Source organism: Rhincodon typus, chromosome 8 (assembly GCF_021869965.1).
Source record: "Rhincodon typus isolate 14 chromosome 8, sRhiTyp1.1, whole genome shotgun sequence".
Lineage (NCBI taxonomy): Eukaryota > Metazoa > Chordata > Chondrichthyes > Orectolobiformes > Rhincodontidae > Rhincodon > Rhincodon typus.
Window position 1 is genome coordinate 40,123,626 of NC_063339.1, and position 22,429 is coordinate 40,146,054.

Here is a 22,429-nt window from a genome sequence, read left to right on the forward strand (position 1 = left end):
ATGATGCTGCTTGGCCTGCTGTGTTCATCCAGCTCTACACCTTGTTATCTCAGATTTTCCAGCATCTGCAGTTCCTACTATCATTGTTAAACATTATACTGCATTAAACTGCTAAAGAAAATAAGAATGAATTACGACTTCTCCTTCCCAAGAATTGGTTTGATAAAACCTGTTCTAATGTTAACTAAATGCACCAGAAGTTAGTTGCTGTTTTTAGATCAATTCCAATTATTGTTTATTGTTCCCTTGACTCTTTCCTCTCTCCCCCACCCCAAACTGTTTTGTATAGTTGCAGTACTTACCACAACTTACCAGCAGCAATATACCTCCATCCATGGAAAGCAAGAAGTATTTCAAGCAGAAATATAATTACCATCTACCTAATATTTAAGCAAGTGGCATGAACACACCAAGTTATAAAAGACACCAACTGAGGAAACCAAGTGTCCAAAAGAGATGTTAAAGTTTTTAAAACTTTGGTGGGCGTTTAAAATGGAGACTTATCATAATGTTACCCAGCCTGAGATTGTATGCACTTTCTTTAAGTTTGTTATTTTTCTTTTAGTGTGTTTAAAATGAATGAAAATGAGCATGTTCCAGAAGGTATCTGGTCACAGGTTTCTTTTTAAAATGTGTACAATGTCTGTACAAAGAAACAGCACTGTATTTTATGCATTACTACATGCTAAAATGTTTTAAACTGTAAGCCTATTTGCTGGACAGAACACAAGTCACATTAGCATTTAGTATCGTAACTTACCTAAGAAGTGCAATGTTTCACTTACCAAAAGTTGACTGAGTCAAGAATACTGCCAACATTAGTCTCCTACAGCTATGAGATCACCAGGCCAAAGATTCTTTTTAGCCTTTATCTAACAACATATCACTGACTTTTTTTAGACTTAAAGCAGTGTATTAAGGGATTGAAATATTGGATTCACAACCTGCAAACTCAACAGAATTTTTTTAAAAAATTGTTATGCTTTCAGACCTCACCTGACTCCTGCATGAAATTATTTGGAATAGTGTGGTTTGCGTTTCTGATGAGTTCTAAAACCACCTATTTCAGCCAACTCCTTAAAATACACTGCTGAAAAGTTTTCACTTCTTTACATTCTTGCTCCATTTAGATTCCAACTCTAGTACAGTGCTCAATGTAGTCAAGAACAGCTGTTTAGTCCAACAGATAACCTAAATTAAAACAATTCAATTTGGCTGCACATAAATATTTCATTTTAAAATTATCAATTACTGGATCAAAACTGCAAATAAATGTCAGTTCTTAACATGCAAAATTCAGTGTTCTGCTTACCATGTATTTGTATGCAGGAGTGACTTAGCTTGATACAATTTTGATATGAATAAAATAAGCAGTTACAACATTCATTTAAAAAATACACAAACTGAGAATTAGCATTGAAAAGCTGATCTAGCATATTTGAATCAAACAACTAAAAACTGTAGGTGTGCCTACTGTAAGTTCACTGCTTTTGTAAAATCATTGGTTTATACCCTTAGAGATATCATTGTCATAGATGTATACTTGTGAACAGCTGAAACTATAAACTGCAAATAGATTATAAAATCTGCAATATTTATCTTCATTGATTTGAAAATCTCGATCTATATATTGTATACTTAGCCACAAATCTGTTAGTACTGGAATAAATTGCACATCCAGTTCATCTATAGCTATGTGTACACTGCTCTACATCAAAAATGTTGATTATTATAAATACAAATAAATACAGAAACTACAAAGTGAAAAATAACGTAGTCTCCTGAATTATACAGACATTTTAGATGAAGGTATTTTGAAATAATGGCCAATGGGGAAGGTTTTTTCCCTATACTAAAATGTAAAGCATTAATGTTTGAATATTTTCAGAATTATAAATTATGTACTTTAAATACTATTGCAACTTTTACCGTCTTGATTCATGGACATTTTATAGCGCTGACAAATAGATAATTACTATAGATGAAGTATTTTCAATTTAAAGGCTCAAATCGGTTTCACAAATTAGATTAAAACACCTTGGAAAACTTCAGTGAGCACATTTGTGGCTAACACATTCTGATGTTTAAATACTGCAAAAGCATGAGCCCTTTTTGCAGATAATGTCATTTTTGTCGTTATTTTCAAAGTAGCATTGTATATAGACAACACAAATTTGTAAGTTGTAGTTCTAAAGATCAACTTTAATCTCGCAGGTAGGTAGAGCTGTTATTAAAACCTGAAGAGTTTTTTCTTTTTCTTCTATGCCAGGAAGATCACTCAGAAACAAATATCTTAGGTTTCTGCAGTAAGATGAGAAAAACAAGATTTAACACTTTGTACATTAAAAAGTGATATTCAAAATTTCACTACTTCAAATCAAAGCTTAATTTTTGTCAGCTCCAAAATTAAATGCTGCATTAAAATACCTTCTAAGAAGCATTTCATAATATAACAGAATATCACTCATTGGAACATTGTGTGATTGCAGTACAATTTTCACACAATTTACATGGATCAACGTACATGCATCACCAAAATATCTGTGCACTTTCACTGCACAGTGTATGTATTATATCTAAGCAGACTTAATGACTGAAGGAAAAACAATATCAATTTGTAAGAATAGGTAAATGGTAGAAGAAAAAAGGAATCAAGAGATTGGAAGCAGGATTAACACATAATCAGAATGACTAAGTAAAAAGGATAAATATTAACACCAGATTGAGCCAATTGGCCTTTATACCTAATGAAACTTAAATGCTAAACTGCTTGCCTGGTGGTGCTGTTGTGAATACATACCAACCTCTTTGTAGCACCCTACATGCAATGCATGTACATTAGAGCAATTACTCAACAAATAGTATTAACAACTCTGTCAACCTGGTGGAATAAGTGCAGTTCATATATGACCATGTTATGGGAGCTGTGACATCTATTTTCAAAGTTACTTCAAAACCTGGATCTTCTCAAATGTCTGAAATAACTGACTAATTAGAGCCAGTGTTATTTCTTCCTTTGACTGAATCATCGAAACGGATACAGAATGGCTTGATTTGTACCATCTTCAGGATTTTCCATATCACAATGAAAGCAATGAATACAGTTAAGTAACTGCCAAAGTTGCGCAAAAAAAAAAAAATGAGACCACTGGCACGATTTCACCCTAATGTGGGGCAGGAACTGAAGTAGGTGTATGCAAATTCACTCCATCAGGTAGTGTGCTGGTTTAAATCGGTAGCATGAAACACTGTCATTTTTAGGAAAACCGGATTGGGATTTAAATGGTTACTCGCCTAAAAGCTGTGGCTAAGGCAGCTATGTAATTTCAAAAGGCAGCTGTTTGGGAATGGCTACAAAGACAAAGCCAGTGTGTCAGGATGCCCATCGTGCACTTCCCATTCCCCCAACAGCCCTTTGTGGAGGGGCAGAATGCTGATCCAGGAGCTGTGGTCTTTTTCAGTTGAACTATTTTATGTTTTGTGCCTACTTTCTCTTTTACCCTCCACTTCTGCTCCCTCCCTAGTGAACAGCCTCCAATTAACCCTCCAGCTTCGAGAACCTGCCCACCTTAAATTCGAGGGAGGTATACACACAGGTCACTAACTGGCCAATCAAGACAAAGTGATTCAAGCCAGGCTGCTCCCAATCAAGACCTGAACACGTTCCCAGCTTCAGGATCCTGAACCAAAGTGCAAGGAGCATCACGTATGACATAAACCAACGGTCAAGTCCGAATGGAAAGATATGCTAGTAAAAGGATATTTGGTACTGTAACTAGTAATACCAGCACTATATACAAGGATATGGTTACTAAAATACTACAGACAAAATATATCACCATTCCTATCATTGCTGGTTCAAAACTGTGGAACACCCTGCCTTACAGCACCCCAGGCATACACCACATAGTCTGCAGTGGTTCAAGACATTGTCTGTGAAAATGTGGTGATCAACTTTTAAGAATGCTCACATTTCATAAATAAATTAAAAACATTAAAACATACTGATTACTGGTTATTTTAAACTATGCACTGCAATAATAAAGGCAAAATGATGTATATGCTGAAAATCTGAAACAAATAGGATGCTGGAAAAGCTTAACAGATCTAGCAGCATTTGAGAGACTGAAAGAGTTATTGTTGAGAGTCTGGTATGAGTTCTTCAGAACAGCTTTCCTATCCAGCCTGCCATTCTCATTTCATAATTTTCAGCTACCTATCTTATGCAAAGTCTTTATTATCTACAATTCCAGTCCTTGCCAAGAAATATTCACTCCATTTCCAAAGCCTCAATAAAAATGTTCAGTTCCTGTATTTTAATCCCTTTATGGTTTGGCCTTTCCAAGGTCTTTAACCTCAGCACTACAAATGGTCATTATCACACCGTTCATCTGATATTGATCTTTTATGCATACTTTTGCCTCACAGTTGAAAAGCATACCTTTAGATTCCACAATCTTGAATTCTCTCCGGTGACAACTCTTGTCCTCCACTTTCTATTCTCTCCTTTAAAACCCTCCATGTAAATCCCACTTCTCTGACCAAGCTCTCTCTCCTTCTTTATATCCCTCCAATTTTTTTTTTGGCTTGGACATCCTTTCTATTGTTGACACCCTGCAAAGTACTTTGGGTGTCTCTGCATAAATGGAGATATAAATGAAAGTCGATGCTGTTGTATTAAGTATTTCATCCGGATGGGTGGGGCAGGTGTTGGGGAGTAGAAGGAAGCTTGAGATTTAGTTGCATTTTCATTAATTTTAACCAGAATTCCAGCAAATAGAACTCAAAGTTCAAATATAGTAATGAATTTGGGATTAGGTACAATTTGTTACATTGGCTGACCAAAAGAATTTTTACCGTTAGTACTGTTGATTCATTATTTAGCTGCATGCAAAGAACTTATTATAACTTCATTACATTTTTAGTTGGCTAACTACAGTAAAGTGTTTTGTCATGAAGACATGATGCAAACATGTTTGACTTTTTCAATGGTATCACCTTGTCACAGTATTTTGTTTCTCCCAAAATACATACTTAAGGTGGTGAAGAGTTATGATTCCCCGGTCTGTGACGTTTCCACAGGAAATAATTTCCAGCCATTGCAGGCTCTTTTGCAAATTTTCTATCCCGCCTAATCTCTCAAGACACTCATCTTGAATGTACATACACCTTTGGAATTTAATTTCTTCAACATACTCCAGATCATCTACAATGAAACACACGAATGAGAAATCTTACAAAAGAGTTTTAACTGATCTGCCAAAGATCTTATATTTCTTTATATTAAGAACCATTTTCATCACATTTGATTTTAAGTATCAGACTTGCAATTTTTCTAATAACATAATTTTCCTTATTTGTTTAAATATATTAAATGTGACTGCTGGCCTCTGACAGTACTCGAGGCAGGGACTTGCAAGGTCTTGTACTTTGAGGTAACAGTCCCAATAGCAGGAGCAGGAAGCTGTAGCCAGAGGAAACCTGAGGCAACAGGAAGTCTCAGGCATTGCATAAAGTAGAAGAATTATGCTAATTTTGGGTAACTAACAAATTAGCAGCATTTGTACCAGAGTTACTGAAAAGAGTTAAATGTGGGAACAATAGGAATTGGTGGAGATAGGGAGTGGGAAGAGAAGCGGCAGTGAGGAGGGATGTTGACTGGAAGTACTGAATGTGTTCTGCATTTTGAGGAATTCTGGAAGCGGTTAGGATAGATAGCCAAGATTTATGTACAGTTTCAGGTCTAGCTACAACACTGAACTTATTACGTCCACCACCTTAAAATTAATTCTGCAAAAAAGTGGTAGTAATAGAAGCAGGTAGCAAGAGGTACCACAGAGGAGAGTGGTGATGTTTTTAGATCAGATATAGGTCAAAGGAGGAGAATAAGTACAAGCGATAGTCACTACATTTCAAAGAGGATGTGGTGCGATTAGTATCATCCCTTCCTATCAGTCAATAGCACTAGGTTCAAGTTTCACCTGAGGGCTTGATGGCCAAGGATATTGTATTTGTAGCCAAACAGTTCACCTATTAAGCCAGGAGATTGAACAAGTTTCATAAACTCACAAAAGATGACCAAAAAAAGGGGAGAAAATAAACTGAGGGTAAACTTGCAAGTAATATCAAGATGAACAGCAAGAGCAAGAGAGAAGCCAGAGTTAACATGGCTTCTTACAGAATGAGGCTGGGGAAATAATAATGGAATCAGGAAATGGCAGACGAGTTGAATAAATACTGTGCATTAGTCTTTACAGTAGAAGACACTAATAGCGTTACAAAATTACTACATGTTCAAAGGGCAAAAAGAAGAGAGGAAATAAACAAAAAAAACCATCACTAGAGATAAAGTGTTAGGGAACTTGATGGGATGCATCTTAGGATATTGAAGGAAGTAGTTACAAGAAATAGTGTACACACTGGTACTAATCTTCCAGGATTCTTTAAATTCTAGGAAAGTCCCAGACAACTGGAAAACTGCCAATGTAACACCTTTACTTATGATGGAAAAGAGACAAAAAATAAAGATGTAACTATAGGCCAGTTAGGTTAATGTCTATTCTTGGGAAAATAAAAAAATCTACTATACAGGATGTAAAATCCAAGTATCAGTAGAACTCTCAGAGGAAGTAACAAACAGGACAGATAAAGGGGAAGTAATATATTTGGATCTTCAGAAGTCATTTGGTGATATACCACTCATTTGACTCCTTAATAAGAACACATGGTGTTGGAGGTAGTATATTAGCATGAATACAGGATTAACTAACAGAAGACAGAGTTGGGATAAGTGGGACATTTTCAGGATGGCAACCTGAAGTGTGCCAAAGAGATCAGTGCAGGACCCACAATTATTTACAATATATAATAAAGACTTGGATGAGGAAAGTAAAAATACTTTAGCCAAATTTGTGGATGACAAAGAAATAGTTGGGAAAGCCAGTGGTGAAGATGAGATAAAGAGTCTGCAGAGGGATATAGACAGGGTAAATGACTGGGTAAAAACTTGGCAGATGCAATGTGGGAAAAAGTTGAGAATATTCACTTTGGCAGGAAGAATACTGAAGCTAAATATTATTTAAATGGAGAAAAACTGAAAAAAATATATGGAACAGAGGGAGTTAAGAATCATCATGGAAAAAAAAAAGCTAACATCCAAGTTCAGTGGATAATAGGAAAGGCAATTGGAATGTTGGCCTTTATTTCAAATGGGAATGAAGGAGCAAAAAGTTTGAACTTTGCTAAAACTATACAAAGCACTAATCAGACGACAGTTGGAATACTGTGAACAGTTTTGAGCCCCTTATCGAAGGAAAAATATACTGGCATTGGAGGCAGTCCAGAGAAGGTTCACTACACTGATCCCAAGTTTGGAGGAGAGGTTGAGTAGGGTGGGCCTGCATTCATTGGAATTTAGAAGAATGAGAGACAACTTTAGTGAGGCATATAAGATTCTTAACAGACTTGACAGGATAGATGTGAAAAGGTTATTTCCCTTTGTGGGAGTCCAGGACCAGACAGCATAATCACACATTTTTGACAGATTAGAAAGAAGTTCTTCTCTCAGAGGATAGTGCATTGTGGAATTCTTCCTTGCAGCGGGCTGTTGATGTCGGGATGTTAAGTATATTGAGGGCTGAAATAGAAAGGTATTTGATTAGTAAGGGAATGAAGTGGGGAAAAGGCAGGGAAGTGGTGGGGGGTGGGGAGGAGGTAGCTTGTTGCAATTGACATGACTGTAGCTGCCAAGAAAGAACCAAAGCTTTTGCAAAGAAACTGGTAACTATTTTAAACTCAATCAATAATGCTCCAAGCAAGTATTCCAAATTGAGCTCCTGGCACGTGAGTTGGTAGTTTTGGAAAAAAACACTTTCCAAGGGCTTGCAAGATACTACAAGCAAATTCTAATAATGAGAATTTTATTCAGAATTGTTAACATAGTTTTCTTGCCATATAGATTTTACATTTAACTGTAAATTTTCAACTGGAACCTTTCAGGCAGAACATTAGAAATATATTTTGGTTGCTTCTAATAGGAAAATGGTACATTTTAAAAAGGAGTTGCCCAGTTTTCTGATGCTTACCGATACCTCATCAACATTAACTGATTTGATTCTCTTAATTGTTCAAACATCTGTTACTTCTAGGCTGGACTAATTTCACACTCTAACCTCTAAATTTAAAATTGTCTAAAAATCTGCTACTATGTCCTTATATGCATCAAGACCTGTTCAACTACCATCTCTATGGTTGCTAACCTACATTGGCTCATGGTTAACTACCATCAGTAGTCAAATATTTAAATATCATTATTCTTTTAAATTATTAGAATCAAAACAAAGAATGAAGAAGTTAATTGATTCCTTTGGTTTCCCCCTTTTAATTAAATACTAATCAGTGTGTCATCATGTCACCATCAGGGATTCAAAACCAAGTGCACTTTTTAGCCAAACCAGACAGGAGTAAATTGGGCTGGTTTGAACAATTATAATTTAGTATTAAATGTATACATTTAAACATAATGTCCTAAATTCCATTGTAGTTCTACACCTATATCATAGTTATAGTGGAAACTATGTAAAACTTGTCACACTGTAATTAAATCCTCCTGCCAATAATATGCTGCACTACCTCTACTATTAGATGCAATTAGAATCATGCATGTTTATGTGGAGTTTCCATTATAATTGTGATTATATGAATTTATAACAAAAGTGACTATGTGCTGTCGTAAGATGTTATTGGTATCTTATATTTAATTCTTTTCTTACAAAAGCCATGAGAAATGTTGTTTTAAACCATTACCAAAATATTATAGAAGTGAACTATTACTAAAGATACAGTACCCAGGTAGTCAAATCCTTTGAACATAATGCATGATTCAGTGGCATCAATTCCTTCAATTCTGAATTTCTCCAATGGGCCAGTGGGTAGGTGATTGTAATCTTTCTGCCACTTATCAAAGCCTTTGTAACGCACACTAGCACCACAACGAAGTAACCACTCTGATGCAGCTCTGTCTGGACCAACAGCCTTTATACGATCATAATCCACCCTATTTGAAAGGAAATGGACCATCATTACATACGATATATTAGTGAACGATTTCGAAGTGGTAAGTTATCGTTTACCTTGAACTCACTTGTTGAAAACAGCATTCAACCATCCCCAAAAATTTCTGCGGCAAACATGAGAACGTATACACCGCAGAGCCGTGAAAGATGCCGTTGTCTTCGCAAACAGCATCTTGATAGATTTTCTGAAGTTATGAGAAAAAAGACGGATTAGAATACCACATTTATTTATGCTTTCCATCGCTTATACTGTAATGACAAACGTGATGTCACTGCGAGTTGGAGAAAGCAAAGACAGACTCACATCGTTTCTTATATTTGAAAACAAATAAAACACTGAACAAACAGTCCGTCATTAGACCGGAACAAAAACGGAAATTGCTGGAAAAACTCAGCATCTGTGCAGAGAAAGCAGAATTAATGTTTAGGGTTCAGTGACTCTTCGTCAGAACTGACCTGCTGAGTTCTTCCAGCAATTTATGTTTTGTTTCTGATTTCCAGCATCCGTAGTCCGCCCCCCAATTAGATTGGAGCTGGGCTGTCAGTCACCTCTAACATGCAAATCTGAAGTTAGTTTTACGTGCTGGTTTCCCTCTTTTTTTTTCGTCCCCGGCGGGAAAGCCACAATAAGCCCAGGATTAAAAACCAGCAAGGCCCTACCTGCCCTGCTCCTGACGCCGACCACTCGCACCGATACCAGGGCGCAAGCGCGAGCAGCCGCCGGACCGACGAGCTCACTGCGCAGGTGCAGACCGCCGGTGTTCCGATCGTTCACCCCGCATGCGCGCCTGTCGCTTCGAGCCAGAGGGTGAAAGGTCGCGGCCGGTTGGACTTTCGCAGCGATGGTGGTTTCTGCGCTGTTTGCTTGTGCGGCTTCGCGGCTGGCCAGGACTTTCAATGGGTTCCCAGCGGACTGCCTTGTGCGAGGAAAGCACAGGTGAGCAGGGTAGTTAGCAGGGCTCCGATCGAGGCGGGTTATTGTTTGGTAACTCGGAGAGTCAAGACTGAATCGTTATAGCGAAGGGAGGGAGATTGCACAGAATGGGAGCACTGTCCTGATTCCTGTGATCGTGTGGAGTAATGTACCTGGCTGAACTGATTTAGATTTACCTTAAAGCTTCGGAGGGGTTGACTAATGGCGATCGCAATTTTGGCAATTGTTACAAAAACAGAAAATGCTGGAGAAACAATGACAGCATCTGTGATGAGTTTCTTCAGCAGTTTCTGTGCTTTCCAGCATCCGCCGTTCTTCGTTCTGTTTTGGCAGTTGTTCATCGGGATGTTTTGCCTCCCCGAGGAAGAATGAACATTGAAGTTTTAACCCACATGCAGCACAACACACAAGAAGTTTCATTATCGTCCAGGAAAAAGCAGCCACTTTATTGCCACCTCATCCACTCCCTCCACCACCAAAGCACAGTGACAACTAGTAGTAGCTTACTTTTCCTCCAGGCAGTATCTTCCAAATCTCAGGTCTCTACTACTTAGGACAGTGAACGTATGGAACACCACTACTCACAAGTTCCCCTCTCAGCCACATCCCTTCTTGATTTGTAACAATTATTGCTATTTCTTCACTGTTGCTGGGTCAAAATCCTGGGACTCTTCCCAACTGCACTCTGTGAAGCTACACTAGATGAACTGTAGCACTTCAAGAAGGCAGCTCACTACCACCTTCTCCAGGGCCATCAGAGATAAGCTACAAATGTAGTAATACTCTCCCAGTAATACTCTCACCCCAGAAAAGAATGTCATAAAAAGGACAACTTCCATTGTTAAAATGCATTAAAAGCTATTTACGTCCTGGTGATTTTTATTTAGTTAATCAAACAATACACCATCAGGAAAAGGATTATTTTTCCCCATTATATCTCATATTCTGGGCTTAATTTATTCATGTTTTTAACAGTGTAATTACAAAATAAGTCTTTAGTATGAAAGAAAAACCAAATGATTTGCATTTATTTAAGACTTTTCATGATCACCAGACATCTTGTAATACATTAATACCAATTAAGTATTTTTGAAGTGCATTCAATATTGTTATGTAAGAAATGTGGAAATCAATTTGTGCACAGTGAACAGCAACATGATAATGACTGAATAATCTCTTTTTGTGATGTTGACTGAGGGATAAATATTGGCTAGGATACCTAGGATATCTCCTTCGTTCTTCAAAATTATGCTGTGGGATTTTATTTTTACATACACCTGAGCAGACCTATGAAGCCTTGAATTACCATCTCATCCAAAGATGGCCCCTATACCAGTGTAGCACTTTCTCTGTCCTGCATTGAAGAGTCAGCCTTGATTTTTGTGTTCAAGCCCTGGAGTGGCACCAGAATCTAGAATTGTGTGACTCTGAGCCAAGTGTGCTACCAACTGAGATCTGCTGAGACTGGACCATTGTAATTATTTGAGAGACATTTGGCAGCAGCAGCCACTCTTTGGTAAAAGAGCAGGGTATGTGCACATGATATATATCATGTCCAAAACAAACCCGTGCCCAAACGTTTTTTGATCTTTAATGTATTTGTTTTAAACTCGGTTATATGTAGTTGACTGCAAAAGAATAGGAAACTTCATCTGATCATTGCTGGTGGTACTGTTATTGTTTTTCAGGTTGGAGTAAGATATACTTTGCGAGAGTGATTTACTGTTTTTATTTTAGTTGTCCAGCATTTGCAGTATTCTGCTTTAGTTTTGTAAATTGGGTTCTATGTCAAAGGTGTAACTTAGATTAAACCATCAATTTTGGGGGTTGAATTACTTGCATATTTGAAGGATTGAGATCATTTATCAGAATTCACAAATTGGGGTTTAACAAGAATGTTGTACATACAGCAGCTGATATCTGGACGTTTTTTAATGGAGTGTGAAATACATTGTAAAATTTTCATCAAGCCAAGCCTCTTGTAACATATTACATGAAGAGGCTTGAGTTTCAATCAGGTTTGTACTTGAAAAATTTGAATATTTGTTAATGATTGATTGAATTTCCCTTTTCTAGTTCTTGTGATGTGGCCATTGTTGGAGGCGGAATTGTTGGACTGGCGTCTGCTAGAGAACTTATACACCGGCATCCTAAATTGAGCTACATCTTACTGGAAAAGGAAAAGGAATTGGGTACACTCTGGGATTAACATGGCTACACTAGACAAAATGCAAGCTTCTAAGCATGTCCTGTGCCATATATTTCTGCTTTAAGCCATTTTAAAATAGTTGGCTTGATTGAAGAGATGCAATACTGTTTCAAGTGATTGCCATCTTTGGCTCAATGTACTTGTGTACCATGTGCAGTCAAGCCTCAGTCCTGAGATAAAGACTGATGTTATACATTAAGTAGGTCAGTAAAAGCAACAACAATTCCTCCTCTTCTTCCTATCCCTCCCCTGTCCAAAAACTAGGAATTCCCTAATTCTTCTTATGAAGCTGACTCTCAACCCTATGATCTTTAAAGCCACTTGCAGATCTTTCTCTATCCTGGTAATATGCCATTGCCAACTGATTCGCTATGTACCTTTGTCATTCAATTGATAAGTGGACAACCTGAGACATGAAATTGGACCAATCATTCCACAGATAGAGCACAGAAATTAAGTCATAATCATAGCGTTATAGAGATGTATAGCACAGAAACAGATCCTTTGGTCCAACTCGTCCATGCCAACCAGATATCCTACATAAATCTAATCCCATTTGCCAGCATTTGGCCCATATCCCCCTAAGCCCTTTCATAGAATAGAATAGAATCCCTACAGTGTGGAAACAGGCTCTTTGGCGCAACAAGTCCACACCGACCTTGGAGCATCCCACCCAGACCCATCCCCCTATTACCCACCTAATCTACAGACCCCTGAACACTACGGGCAATTTAACATAGCCAGTCCACCTAACCTATTCATATTTCTATTCATGTAACCATCCAGATGTGTTTTAAATGTTGCAATTGTGCCAGTTTTCACCACTTCCTTGGCAGCTTATTCCATACATGCACCACCCTCTGTGTGAGTTGCCTCTTGGGTCCCTTTTCAATCTTTCCCCTCTCACCTTATGCCCTCTAGTTTTGGTCTCCCCCACCCCAGGGGAAAGACCTTGTCTATTTACCCTGTCCATGCCCCTCATAATTTTATAAACCTCCCTAAGCTTCCAATGCTCCAGGGAAAATAGTCACAGCCTATTCAGCCTCTCCATCTCTCCTCTTCAGCTCAAACCCTCTAATCCTGGCAACATCCTTGTAAATCTTTTCTAAACCCTTTCAAGTTTCACAATATTCAACCTATAGCAGGGAGACCAGAATTGCATGCAGTATTCCAAAAGTGGCCTAACCAATGTCCTGTACAGCCGCAACCTGACCCCCTGATTCCTATACTCAATGCAGTGACCAATAAAGAATGTAGAACATAGAACAGTACACCACAGTACAGGCCCTTTGGCCCACGATGTTGTGCCGACCTGTTATCCTACTAAGATCAAACCCTACATTTTACTATCCTCCATGTGCCTATCCAAGAGTCACTTAAAAGTCTGTAAAGTATCTGACTCCACTACCACAGCTGGCAGCGCATTCCACACGCCCACCACTCTGTGTGAAGAACCTACCTCTGACATCTCCCCTATACCTTCCACCAATTACCTTAAAATTATGCCTCCTCGTAATAGTCATTTCCGCCCTGGGAAAAAGTTTCTGACTCTCCACTCTATCTATATCTGTCATCATCTTGTACGCCTCTATCGAGTCACCTCTCATCCTTCTTCGCTCCAATGAAAAAAGCCCTACCTCCCTCAACCTTTCATCATAAGACCTGCCCTCCAGTCCAGGCAGCATCCTGGTAAATCTCCTCTTCACCCTCTCTAAAGCTTCCACATCTTTCCTATAATGAGGTGACCAGAACTGAACACAATATTCCAAGTGTGGTCTAACCAGAGTTTTATAGAGCTGCAACATAACCTCACGGCTCTTAAACTCAACTCCCCTGCCAATGAAAGCCAACATACTATACGCCTTCTTAACAACCCTATCAACTTGGGTAGCAACTTTGAGGGATCCGTGGACGTGGACCCCAAGATCCCTCTGTTCCTCCACACTGCCGAGAATCCTGCCATTAATCCTGTGTTCTGCATTCAAATTCGGCCTTCCAAAATGAAAAGGCAAGCATACCAAACTACTTCTTCCCTATCCTATCTACCTGCAACTCCGCTTTCAAGGAAATATGAACCTGCTCTTCAAGGTCTCTTTGTTCAGCAACACTCCCCAGGACCTTACCATTAAGTGTATAAGCTCTGCCCTGATTTGCCTTTCCAGTGTTTGGAGATAGTTTAGTAAATATTGACGATGAGGAAACCACTCCATGTGAGAAGTACACAATACCAGCTAATGGGGTCAACAGTACCTTAGTGTCAGTTTAAAATGCTAATGCAAAGAGCAGAATCAAATGTTGTTGCCCTTGTAATACAAAACAATGCACTAGTTAGATAACTCTAGCCTTTGGTTTTCTGCCACAATAATTAATTGATATCTTGTTCAGCTTTCCATCAGAGTGGACACAATAGTGGGGTTATTCACAGTGGAATTTACTATACTCCAGGGTCTTTGAAGGCCAAACTTTGTGTGCGAGGTGCTGAACTAAGCTATGCATATTGTCAGGAGAAAGGTATCCCTTATAAAAGATGCGGCAAAGTGAGTATTCCTAATGCTTTATGTTTCCTTTACTGTTGGTTGTATGGCATAAATGAGTACATCATGAAATGAGATAAATTAATTTTGATTTGAAAATGGTCTGCCTAAGTTTTACCTGTGAAAAGCGGGATACATATTACTCTGTAACAGCTTCACACTGCTACTGGATTAGGATATCTTTTAGTTATAGAACTCTGCAGTATGTATCCTATTTTTTTCATTTGTCTACATATATATTAGGTACCAGGGATGTTATAATTTACATGTTGACAGAAAATCAAAGACTGTGTGCAAATATCTGATATGCTGTAGGAACGTGCTATTTTTCAGCTTGCTAGCTTTATAATCTTTAATAAACACAAATTTACAGGACCAAAATTAATTTGGTCCTGTGCTGAATTGAATGCTCATAAAGGATTCAAAGTCTGGGTGTTTAAAAAAACTCATATGGTTCGACAAACATCTTTCAATTGAGCATAGATATACCAGATAAATGATGGATTTAAAACAGTCCATTCCCTAGAAAATGTCTGTTTTATTCAGCTGTCAACAAAGCACTCAAAGTGTCATACATTACTATTAGAACCTGCTGTTTCTGGGATAACACAGTGTGGAGCTGGAGGAACACAGGCCAGGCAGCATCAGTGGAGCAGGAAAACTGACGTTTCGGGTTGGGTTGGTTGTAATTTCATTATGAACTCATCCCAATGTATTGACTGTATGTAAATTCAACACTTGCCTGAAATAAAGTTATGAAAATTCAATTAGTTGTTTATTTTGGATATTTTGAAGGAACATTATTTTTCATACTTGGATTCAGTGGACTTTCTCTCCTACCTTTTCAACACCTGTTGATATACATACAGCCTGCTGGGATTTAGCTTTATCCGTATTCAAGATTTATAATAAAATATTAATGGTTTATTTTGTTTTTATTCCTTGTTGGGTTGTGGCATCACTGGTTGGGCCAGCATTTATTGCCCATCTCTAGTTTACTTTGAGAAGGTGTTGGTAAGCTGCCTCTTTGAACCACTGTAGTTCACTTAATGTACGTGGACCATAATGGCATTGGGAAGTGAGTTCCAGGATTTTAACCCAGCAACACTGAAGGGAGAAAAAAGTTGCACTTGATAAGCTTGTCATGACAGTCATCGAAACTCTGAATGACAAGGTAATGAATCCCTGGACTCTGGTAGGACCAAGTGCCTGATGGAACACAGTCAAAACCTGGGCTGGCATCAGATGAGCGCATTGACTGTAGTCACTGTGACCCAACTAAGGACTGGTCCCTGTTGAGTTTGCAATGTGGCCATTTGGTTCAGGCACATGTAGTGTGTTTGCTGAGTAATCTGCTGGCATGTGATATTGCAATGTAGGTCCCTTCTACATCAACGTGTCTACTCCCTTGACAATCTGTCTGCTTCTTCCCCTGTGCTTGAAAAGCAATGTAAGACAATGCAATACAAGCTGACAGCCTCTAAAATAGTGTGAAATGATTCAGCACAAAGAAATGGTGTGAAGAGCCATAAGATGCATCCTTTGTAGATACATAAGATGCATGTATGTCCCTGCACACAAAGTGACCTAGCAGAAACATGCAAGCTGCAGCTATCCCTTGCTGTAGAGTGAAGGGCTGAGGTGGTGTGAGTTGAGTCAAGAGCAGACATGGTGATGTAGTGGGGCTGTTGATTTACTGATGGCCTAGATGAAGAGCGGTGGAGGATGGTGTTTATTGAGTATGTACTGTACATTGTGATGGAAACAGAGTTGAATGAAAGCCTAGAGAAGCAAGCGACAAGCTACTGTTGCCAGCTTACTGTCCGGACATTCATGTCATGAACTGATGCCATCTAATTTCCCAGGGAAGGAGAAAAGAATTGGAAGCTTCATAGAAATGAAACATGTAATGCAAATACATGAAAGTAAATGAGATTCTGAACTCTGTTTAAACCATGAGGTGAAAATTCAAAACTTTCTCTCTGCATTGAGATTCTGACCTTTCTTATTTTCACTGTATTTTCCCATATTTCGTGCCATTGACAATGCGACTCAAGGAGTGGAAAATTATGCCTTGAATCTCTTTTTGTGCCCATTCTTCTAAAGTCCTTTCTATTTATTTAAACCTCTTTTTTTTAAATATTTGTGTCCACCATTAGTCTCTATTTCTTGCAGGCCCTCCAATCTTGCCTCACTCAAAAACTAAATATATGTTAAATTGCCTGTTGATTTACTTTGCACAAACAAAAACCAATATGCTTATTGGATTGAGTTTATGTAGAAGAAACTGTTCAGCAGAGATGTCAGCAACCAGAGCTATGCTAAGTTTTCACCATATGGTGTCTCTATTAAATAACAATTACTCTGACAGTGGACCTGATTCATTATGAGAGAGGCAAGTGGTAACACCAGTAACTTTGGAAATACCTATAAGCATTCCATCTACTGCTTAATAAACATTGCAAGTAAGCTTGTTATTTTTGTAATGGAAATGTCCATTGAATGCAGGTTGTAGAGAAACTTTCAATGCAATACATCATGTATCAAGTTAAATGCACAGTCAATAAATATGTAGATTGAATGTTCCACTCCCTGTTAAAGTTGCCTGTTCAACCTCCTTGACTTGTCCTTAGTCAAATCCTAAGTGGACTGTGATGAACTCTATGCGCATTGTACCTAAACTTCCAGAAAACTGGAAATTTCTACAACAAGTGCCATTAATTATGATCATTGATGTGGTGATTGAGGATAAATATTGAGCATCGTTAAGAAATAGGTTAAAGGATAGAAAACAATAGACACTTGTTCAAAGAATTAGTTTGAAGTGGGCCAGACTGGTTGTGCCCAGCCATCACCTGGTGACCCTACTGGTTCTAACAATTCTATTGAAAATTTTCATTAAATTTTTCGGTGATGCCAAAATAGTACTTGGTGCAAGTTTAACTTAAAAACACTTGATGAAGTTTAATAGGATCAAATGCAAGACAATACACATTGGAAGGAAAATGACCAATACATGCCATCTGAATGATGCAGGAAGTAGCAAAAGAAGTTGTAAAAATCTGGGACTTTCAGCGCGCTTGATGATGGAAACATCCAATCAATGCAAAATAAAGGTTGTTGAATATTAAATTTACAGTGCCAAAACAGTGGAATACAAATCAAAAAATCATAATCAAACAAAACAGTGATCTGGTCAGACCAGACCTCAGGGTATTGTGTCTATAGTTTTGTCACCAAGGGGCAGAATTTTCCATATGGTGGGACATTCCCACCCTTGCTCCCAGAGTTAGGTGTGAACACCTCCTGCTGGGGTGGGGGCTTGGGCAGTGCTTCCAATTGGCAAAGGAGGCCACAAAAGGAAAGACTCCTTGTGTTGCTTGGCACCTGAAAATAAAGCTGCCGCACTGTGTGGGCATCTATCCACTGCATGTTAAAGTAATGGCATGGGCAGGATATTCACACATGGCCACTAATCGGGCAAGTTGCTCACACAAGACCTCTATTCCTCTCCCTGTAAAATGGGATGTAGCTCCAAGGCAGGTCATATGCTGTATTTATAAGTTCGCCCACCTGTCCCTTGCCTTAAAACCTACCGAGGGGTGTAAAATTCTGCCCCACAAGGGAGACATTCAGACAGAGAAGTGTATTTTTTAAAAATCTGGTCATAGTATGTAGGCATTGCAAGCAAGGTCAACTTTTTTGAGTATTGTGGCAAATTAAACTGGGAATAGAACAAGAAATTACAGATTAAAATGAGCAAAAAGGAGCTTTGGGATTGATAGTGAAATTGTTCTTATCCGCAGAGTAATCAACATCTGTTTTTGACTTTCTGAAATTTGATAAAAATGTTTATGTAGAAAATACAAAAATGAACTATTATAGATGATCTTATATTGTCTTCAATTTAATGCAGAAAATTAACTTTAAATTCAATTTTTGAGTCAGTTAGTAGTTCAATTTGTAGGCTTTCTTGGTTCAGATGCTATACCTGATTTATAAATTTTTTTTTATCTAAAGCTTATTGTTGCTGTTGAACAAGAAGAAATCTCAAGACTAAAGGCATTGTACAAACGTGGACTGCAGAACAACGTCCGAGACCTGAAACTTATTGCTGCAAAGGAAATTCAGGAGCGAGAGCCCTATTGTAGAGTAAAGTTTTCTAAATGTTTTCAGAACTCCTTTCAAAATTCTTGAATCTCTGAAAGTGTCAGGTTTTGCCAGTGTGCGGTTTGAGTGAAAGGCACATTCTAGCCATTCACCCAAATGACTATTTGCCACATTCGATTAGACAGTGATTGTAGAGGCTTTCTTTTAATCATTTGGCGTTATGGTGACAGTTTCTCTCCCAGTGGCTAAATGTAGCTATTCAGAAAGGTCACTACTTAAACATAAGGAATCAGAAGCCTGACTTATTTATTGTGTTCCCTATGCCAGAGTGCTCTGGGAATTATAATGTCGCAGCTATTGCCAAGGGACACATGAGTTAAGTCGCCACAAACTGGCAATTAAACAGTCAATATATTTTCTGTAATACCCAGATATATAACAGCCTTTTCCAACTGGATTATTAAAGGAAGAAAGGTACTTCAAACATGTTTTGGAAGCTTTTTTTGTAATTTAGGCTCCTTTAAAGGAATTTGAGACAATAAAGTAGAAAACACTATTTTGGAGGTGGTTCCTTACTGTAATTTTAAAAATTATCTTGACAGCAGAAAAGTCGGTTGAATTCCTGGCTGAGGTCAACATTAAGATCCCACATTCTCAACCTTGTCCTCACCTGAAGCGTAATGACCCTCAGCTTAAATTCAACATCAGTTGTCTCTCTAATGAGAGCGTATTCCTATAGTACTCTAGGACTACGGCAACCTTACCTTCACATTAATATAGAATTATAGGTAAATGCAATATGCACATAATGACATTTAGCATTTTTATTGTCATGTATATATCAATGTATATATTAACATTATACATTTAGCAAAATATATGAAAAGGGTATCAGATAATTTGTGCTCTTGACTTGATACCAAAACAAAATGCAGAAATGCTTTTTAATAAACTAACTTCTCAAATTTCTGAAATGTTTATCAAAAACTACATCAAGCTAAGTCACAAAGTATTTGACTTTCTTTGCATTTATTTTCCTTGAATTTCAGATCTAGGTTTCTCAAATAATATACTTATTAAATATTAACTTTTAAGTTATGGGCTCAAACAAAAAACTGCTATGTTCTAAAGGGAAACAAACTATTTTGATGTCAAATAAATAAGCTAAAGATGAGATATGAAAGTAGGAAAGTAATGCTTTTTTGTACCACATTTTCTTGCATTATATTTTCTGTTTCTTCGTGTAATGTAGGGTTTATTGGCTTTAGATTCTCCAAACACAGGAATTGTAGATTGGAGAGAGGTGGCCCTGTCATATGGAAAAGATTTTTGTGAAATGGGTGGAACTATTAAAACACAATTTGAAGCAACTGACTTTCAGCTAACTAAGGAAAGTCCTGAAGGCTCCACAGATGGTAAGGGCAACTCAATTCTTGATGTTTTGTGATTGATCAAATTAAGTTTTTTGAAGTTTGAGACAATTTAGGCACAGTTATTAAAATAGAGGCAATACAGAATTCAGGATAACACTGTGGAGTTGGAGGAGCACAGCAGGGCAGGCAGCATCAGAGGAGCAGGAAAGTTGACGTTTTGGGTCGGGACCCTTCTTCAGAAATGGGCATGGGAACTTGCAGGACATGATATCGTGCATCTGCTATCTTTCTAAATGGGAGAATTCACAAATTTGTATTATCTTCTCAAAAGTTAGTAAATAGTAATTTACCCTGGAAGTTCGTGGCTTCCTGATGATTCCAACACCACATTTATAATGTTGAACCATTTATAAATAATTTTAAGCCGCAACATGCTCTGAATCAAGGGTTGGCCGCATATTGCGAAAATTAATAGTATATTAAATTTCATAAATAATAGAATATTTTGACAAATGTATGCATGTCACAGTGGGTTATTGTACTGTCCTTTTATATAATGGAATGAAATTACTCATGTTAGCATTTGCTAACAAATTTGAACACTTAATCTATTGAAGGCATAAAACTGCACACAAAGTATCTTTAATATCCCAGTCTTACTGGATATCTAATGTGGAAATTCGGCTTGGAAGAATCAAGCTATTCCAGTTGGGAATAATTCTCTCACAGTGGGTTTGATGATGACTTAAGGAGCGTGAACTAAGCTATATCTGTTCTGTACAAAATTTGACCCAGAAGTACTGGATATCTCGAAATAAAAATAAAACCAAAGGATGAATAGTCTTCAGAAAAAGGAGTTGGTTAGTTCAGTTGGCTGGACAGCTAGTTTGCAATGCAGACTGACACCAAAAGTGTGGGTTCAGTTCCTGCAACACTGAAGGTACCGGTAAGTTCCTGTCTTCTCAGCTTCACCCGCATTTGAGGCATGGTGACCCACAGGTTAAACCACCACCAGTCGTCTCTGTCTAATTAGAGAGCAGCCCTATGATACTCTGATACTCTGGGACAATGGCGACTTTGAAGTAAAATATGACATGATTCTATGACTGTTTTTATCTTGACAAACTTATTATGACCAAACTGAAATTTGAAGTAGTCTTAAGTTTTGTTTCACAATTATATGTAATTTAATTATTTATATTTAATTTAGTCAGTATAACGTGCAACACAAAACGTACTAAAGCTATTTCTAGTTAAAATACTTGATTCTGATACACAACTATTGTTTATAAGTTATGGTTTATAATGTATTATAGTAACCATACTTGTGAAATTCAGCATTATTAATATGATCCAACGTAGTCAATTATTCCCCTATTTTGATTAGAGAATTTCTTTTGTATTTTAGGTCTAAAATATCCAATTGCAATCAAGAGTTCAAAGGTAATGTATTTTCATTATCTCAAATGGAACAACACGTAGATATAAGATATACTGGCGGTACATTTCCCAGCTTAATTTGAAACAAATTAAAAATTTGTAATTAACCTAAATTGCATGTTATCTTAAGAACTATGGAATGAGTTGTAGTGACTTTGTACATTCAGACCATAAGACCATAGACCATAAGATGTAGAAGCAGAATTAAGCCATTTGGCCTATTGGGCCTGCTGATATATTTCTCAGCCCCATTCTCCTGCTGACATCATTGATTCCCTTATTAATCAAGAACCTATCCATCCATGGCTAAAACTTTCTTAATTGCTTGGCCTCCAAAACCTTCTGTGGCATTGAGTTTCATAGATTCACCACCCTCTAGCTGAAGAAATTCCTCCTCATTTCAGTTCTCAAAGGTCGTCACATCCGTTCTATCCAGGCCTCTCAGTATTCTGTAAGTTTCAATGAGATTCCCCCCTCATCCTTCTAAATTCCATTGAGTACAGATCCAGAGTCCTCAAATACTCCTCATATAACAAGCCCTTCATCCCTGGGATCATTCTTGTAAACCTCTTCTGGATCCCCTCCAACACCAGCACATCCTTCCTTAGATACAGGGCCCGAAACTGCTCCAAATTTTCCAAATATGGTCTGAGCAGAGCTTTATACAGCCTGAGCAGTACAAGTCTGCTTTTCTATTCTAGCCCTCTTGAAACGGATGCTAACGTTGCATTTACTTTCCGAACTGCCAGATGGAC

The 22,429-nt window shown here is 37.9% G+C and overlaps 2 protein-coding genes and 1 long non-coding RNA gene across 5 annotated transcripts in view; 2 read left to right on the forward strand and 1 right to left on the reverse strand.

Annotated features, from left to right (window-relative positions):
• LOC125483685 overlaps nt 1–1,772 on the forward strand; it is a 3,228-nt gene extending 1,456 nt beyond the window's left edge. The window contains exon 2 of the long non-coding RNA XR_007262630.1: nt 290–1,772. This is a non-coding gene — a long non-coding RNA (uncharacterized LOC125483685). The remainder of the gene's footprint in view (nt 1–289) is intronic.
• Nucleotides 1,605–9,847, reverse strand: dmac2l (distal membrane arm assembly component 2 like). Of its 3 annotated transcripts, none has more exons than XM_020521759.2 (5): nt 9,735–9,847; nt 9,143–9,259; nt 8,847–9,055; nt 5,035–5,206; nt 1,605–2,301 (listed from the first exon to the last, which is right to left on the reverse strand). In XM_020521759.2, exons 2-5 carry the CDS (start codon nt 9,244–9,246, stop codon nt 2,190–2,192), a joined length of 597 nt encoding a protein of 198 aa, XP_020377348.1. In that variant the 5' UTR covers nt 9,247–9,259; nt 9,735–9,847; the 3' UTR covers nt 1,605–2,189. The 3 variants fall into 3 exon arrangements, with proteins under 3 accessions (XP_020377348.1, XP_048455889.1, XP_048455888.1); XM_048599932.1 differs by having other exon boundaries at nt 9,624–9,784; XM_048599931.1 differs by having other exon boundaries at nt 9,531–9,784.
• The window catches only part of LOC109921716 (L-2-hydroxyglutarate dehydrogenase, mitochondrial), a 13,811-nt gene continuing 1,119 nt past the window's right edge, over nt 9,738–22,429 (forward strand). The window contains exons 1-6 of the mRNA XM_048600109.1: nt 9,738–10,011; nt 12,085–12,200; nt 14,603–14,754; nt 18,772–18,903; nt 20,114–20,276; nt 21,643–21,677. Of these exons, the coding sequence (XP_048456066.1) occupies nt 9,917–10,011; nt 12,085–12,200; nt 14,603–14,754; nt 18,772–18,903; nt 20,114–20,276; nt 21,643–21,677 (693 nt within the window). The 5' untranslated portion in view covers nt 9,738–9,916. The remainder of the gene's footprint in view (nt 10,012–12,084; nt 12,201–14,602; nt 14,755–18,771; nt 18,904–20,113; nt 20,277–21,642; nt 21,678–22,429) is intronic.

Excerpts from the sequence above, each read along its gene's own strand:
- dmac2l (XM_020521759.2), bottom strand. The coding sequence starts at position 9,246 with ATGCTGTTTGCGAAGACAACGGCATCTTTCACGGCTCTGCGGTGTATA. Across the intron at positions 5,207-8,846 it reads CAAAGGATTTGACTACCTGG|ATGATCTGGAGTATGTTGAA; the intron begins GTACTGTATCTT and ends GTTTCATTGTAG. Across the intron at positions 2,302-5,034 it reads ATAACTCTTCACCACCTTAA|AAACCTAAGATATTTGTTTC; the intron begins GTATGTATTTTG and ends ATCTTACTGCAG.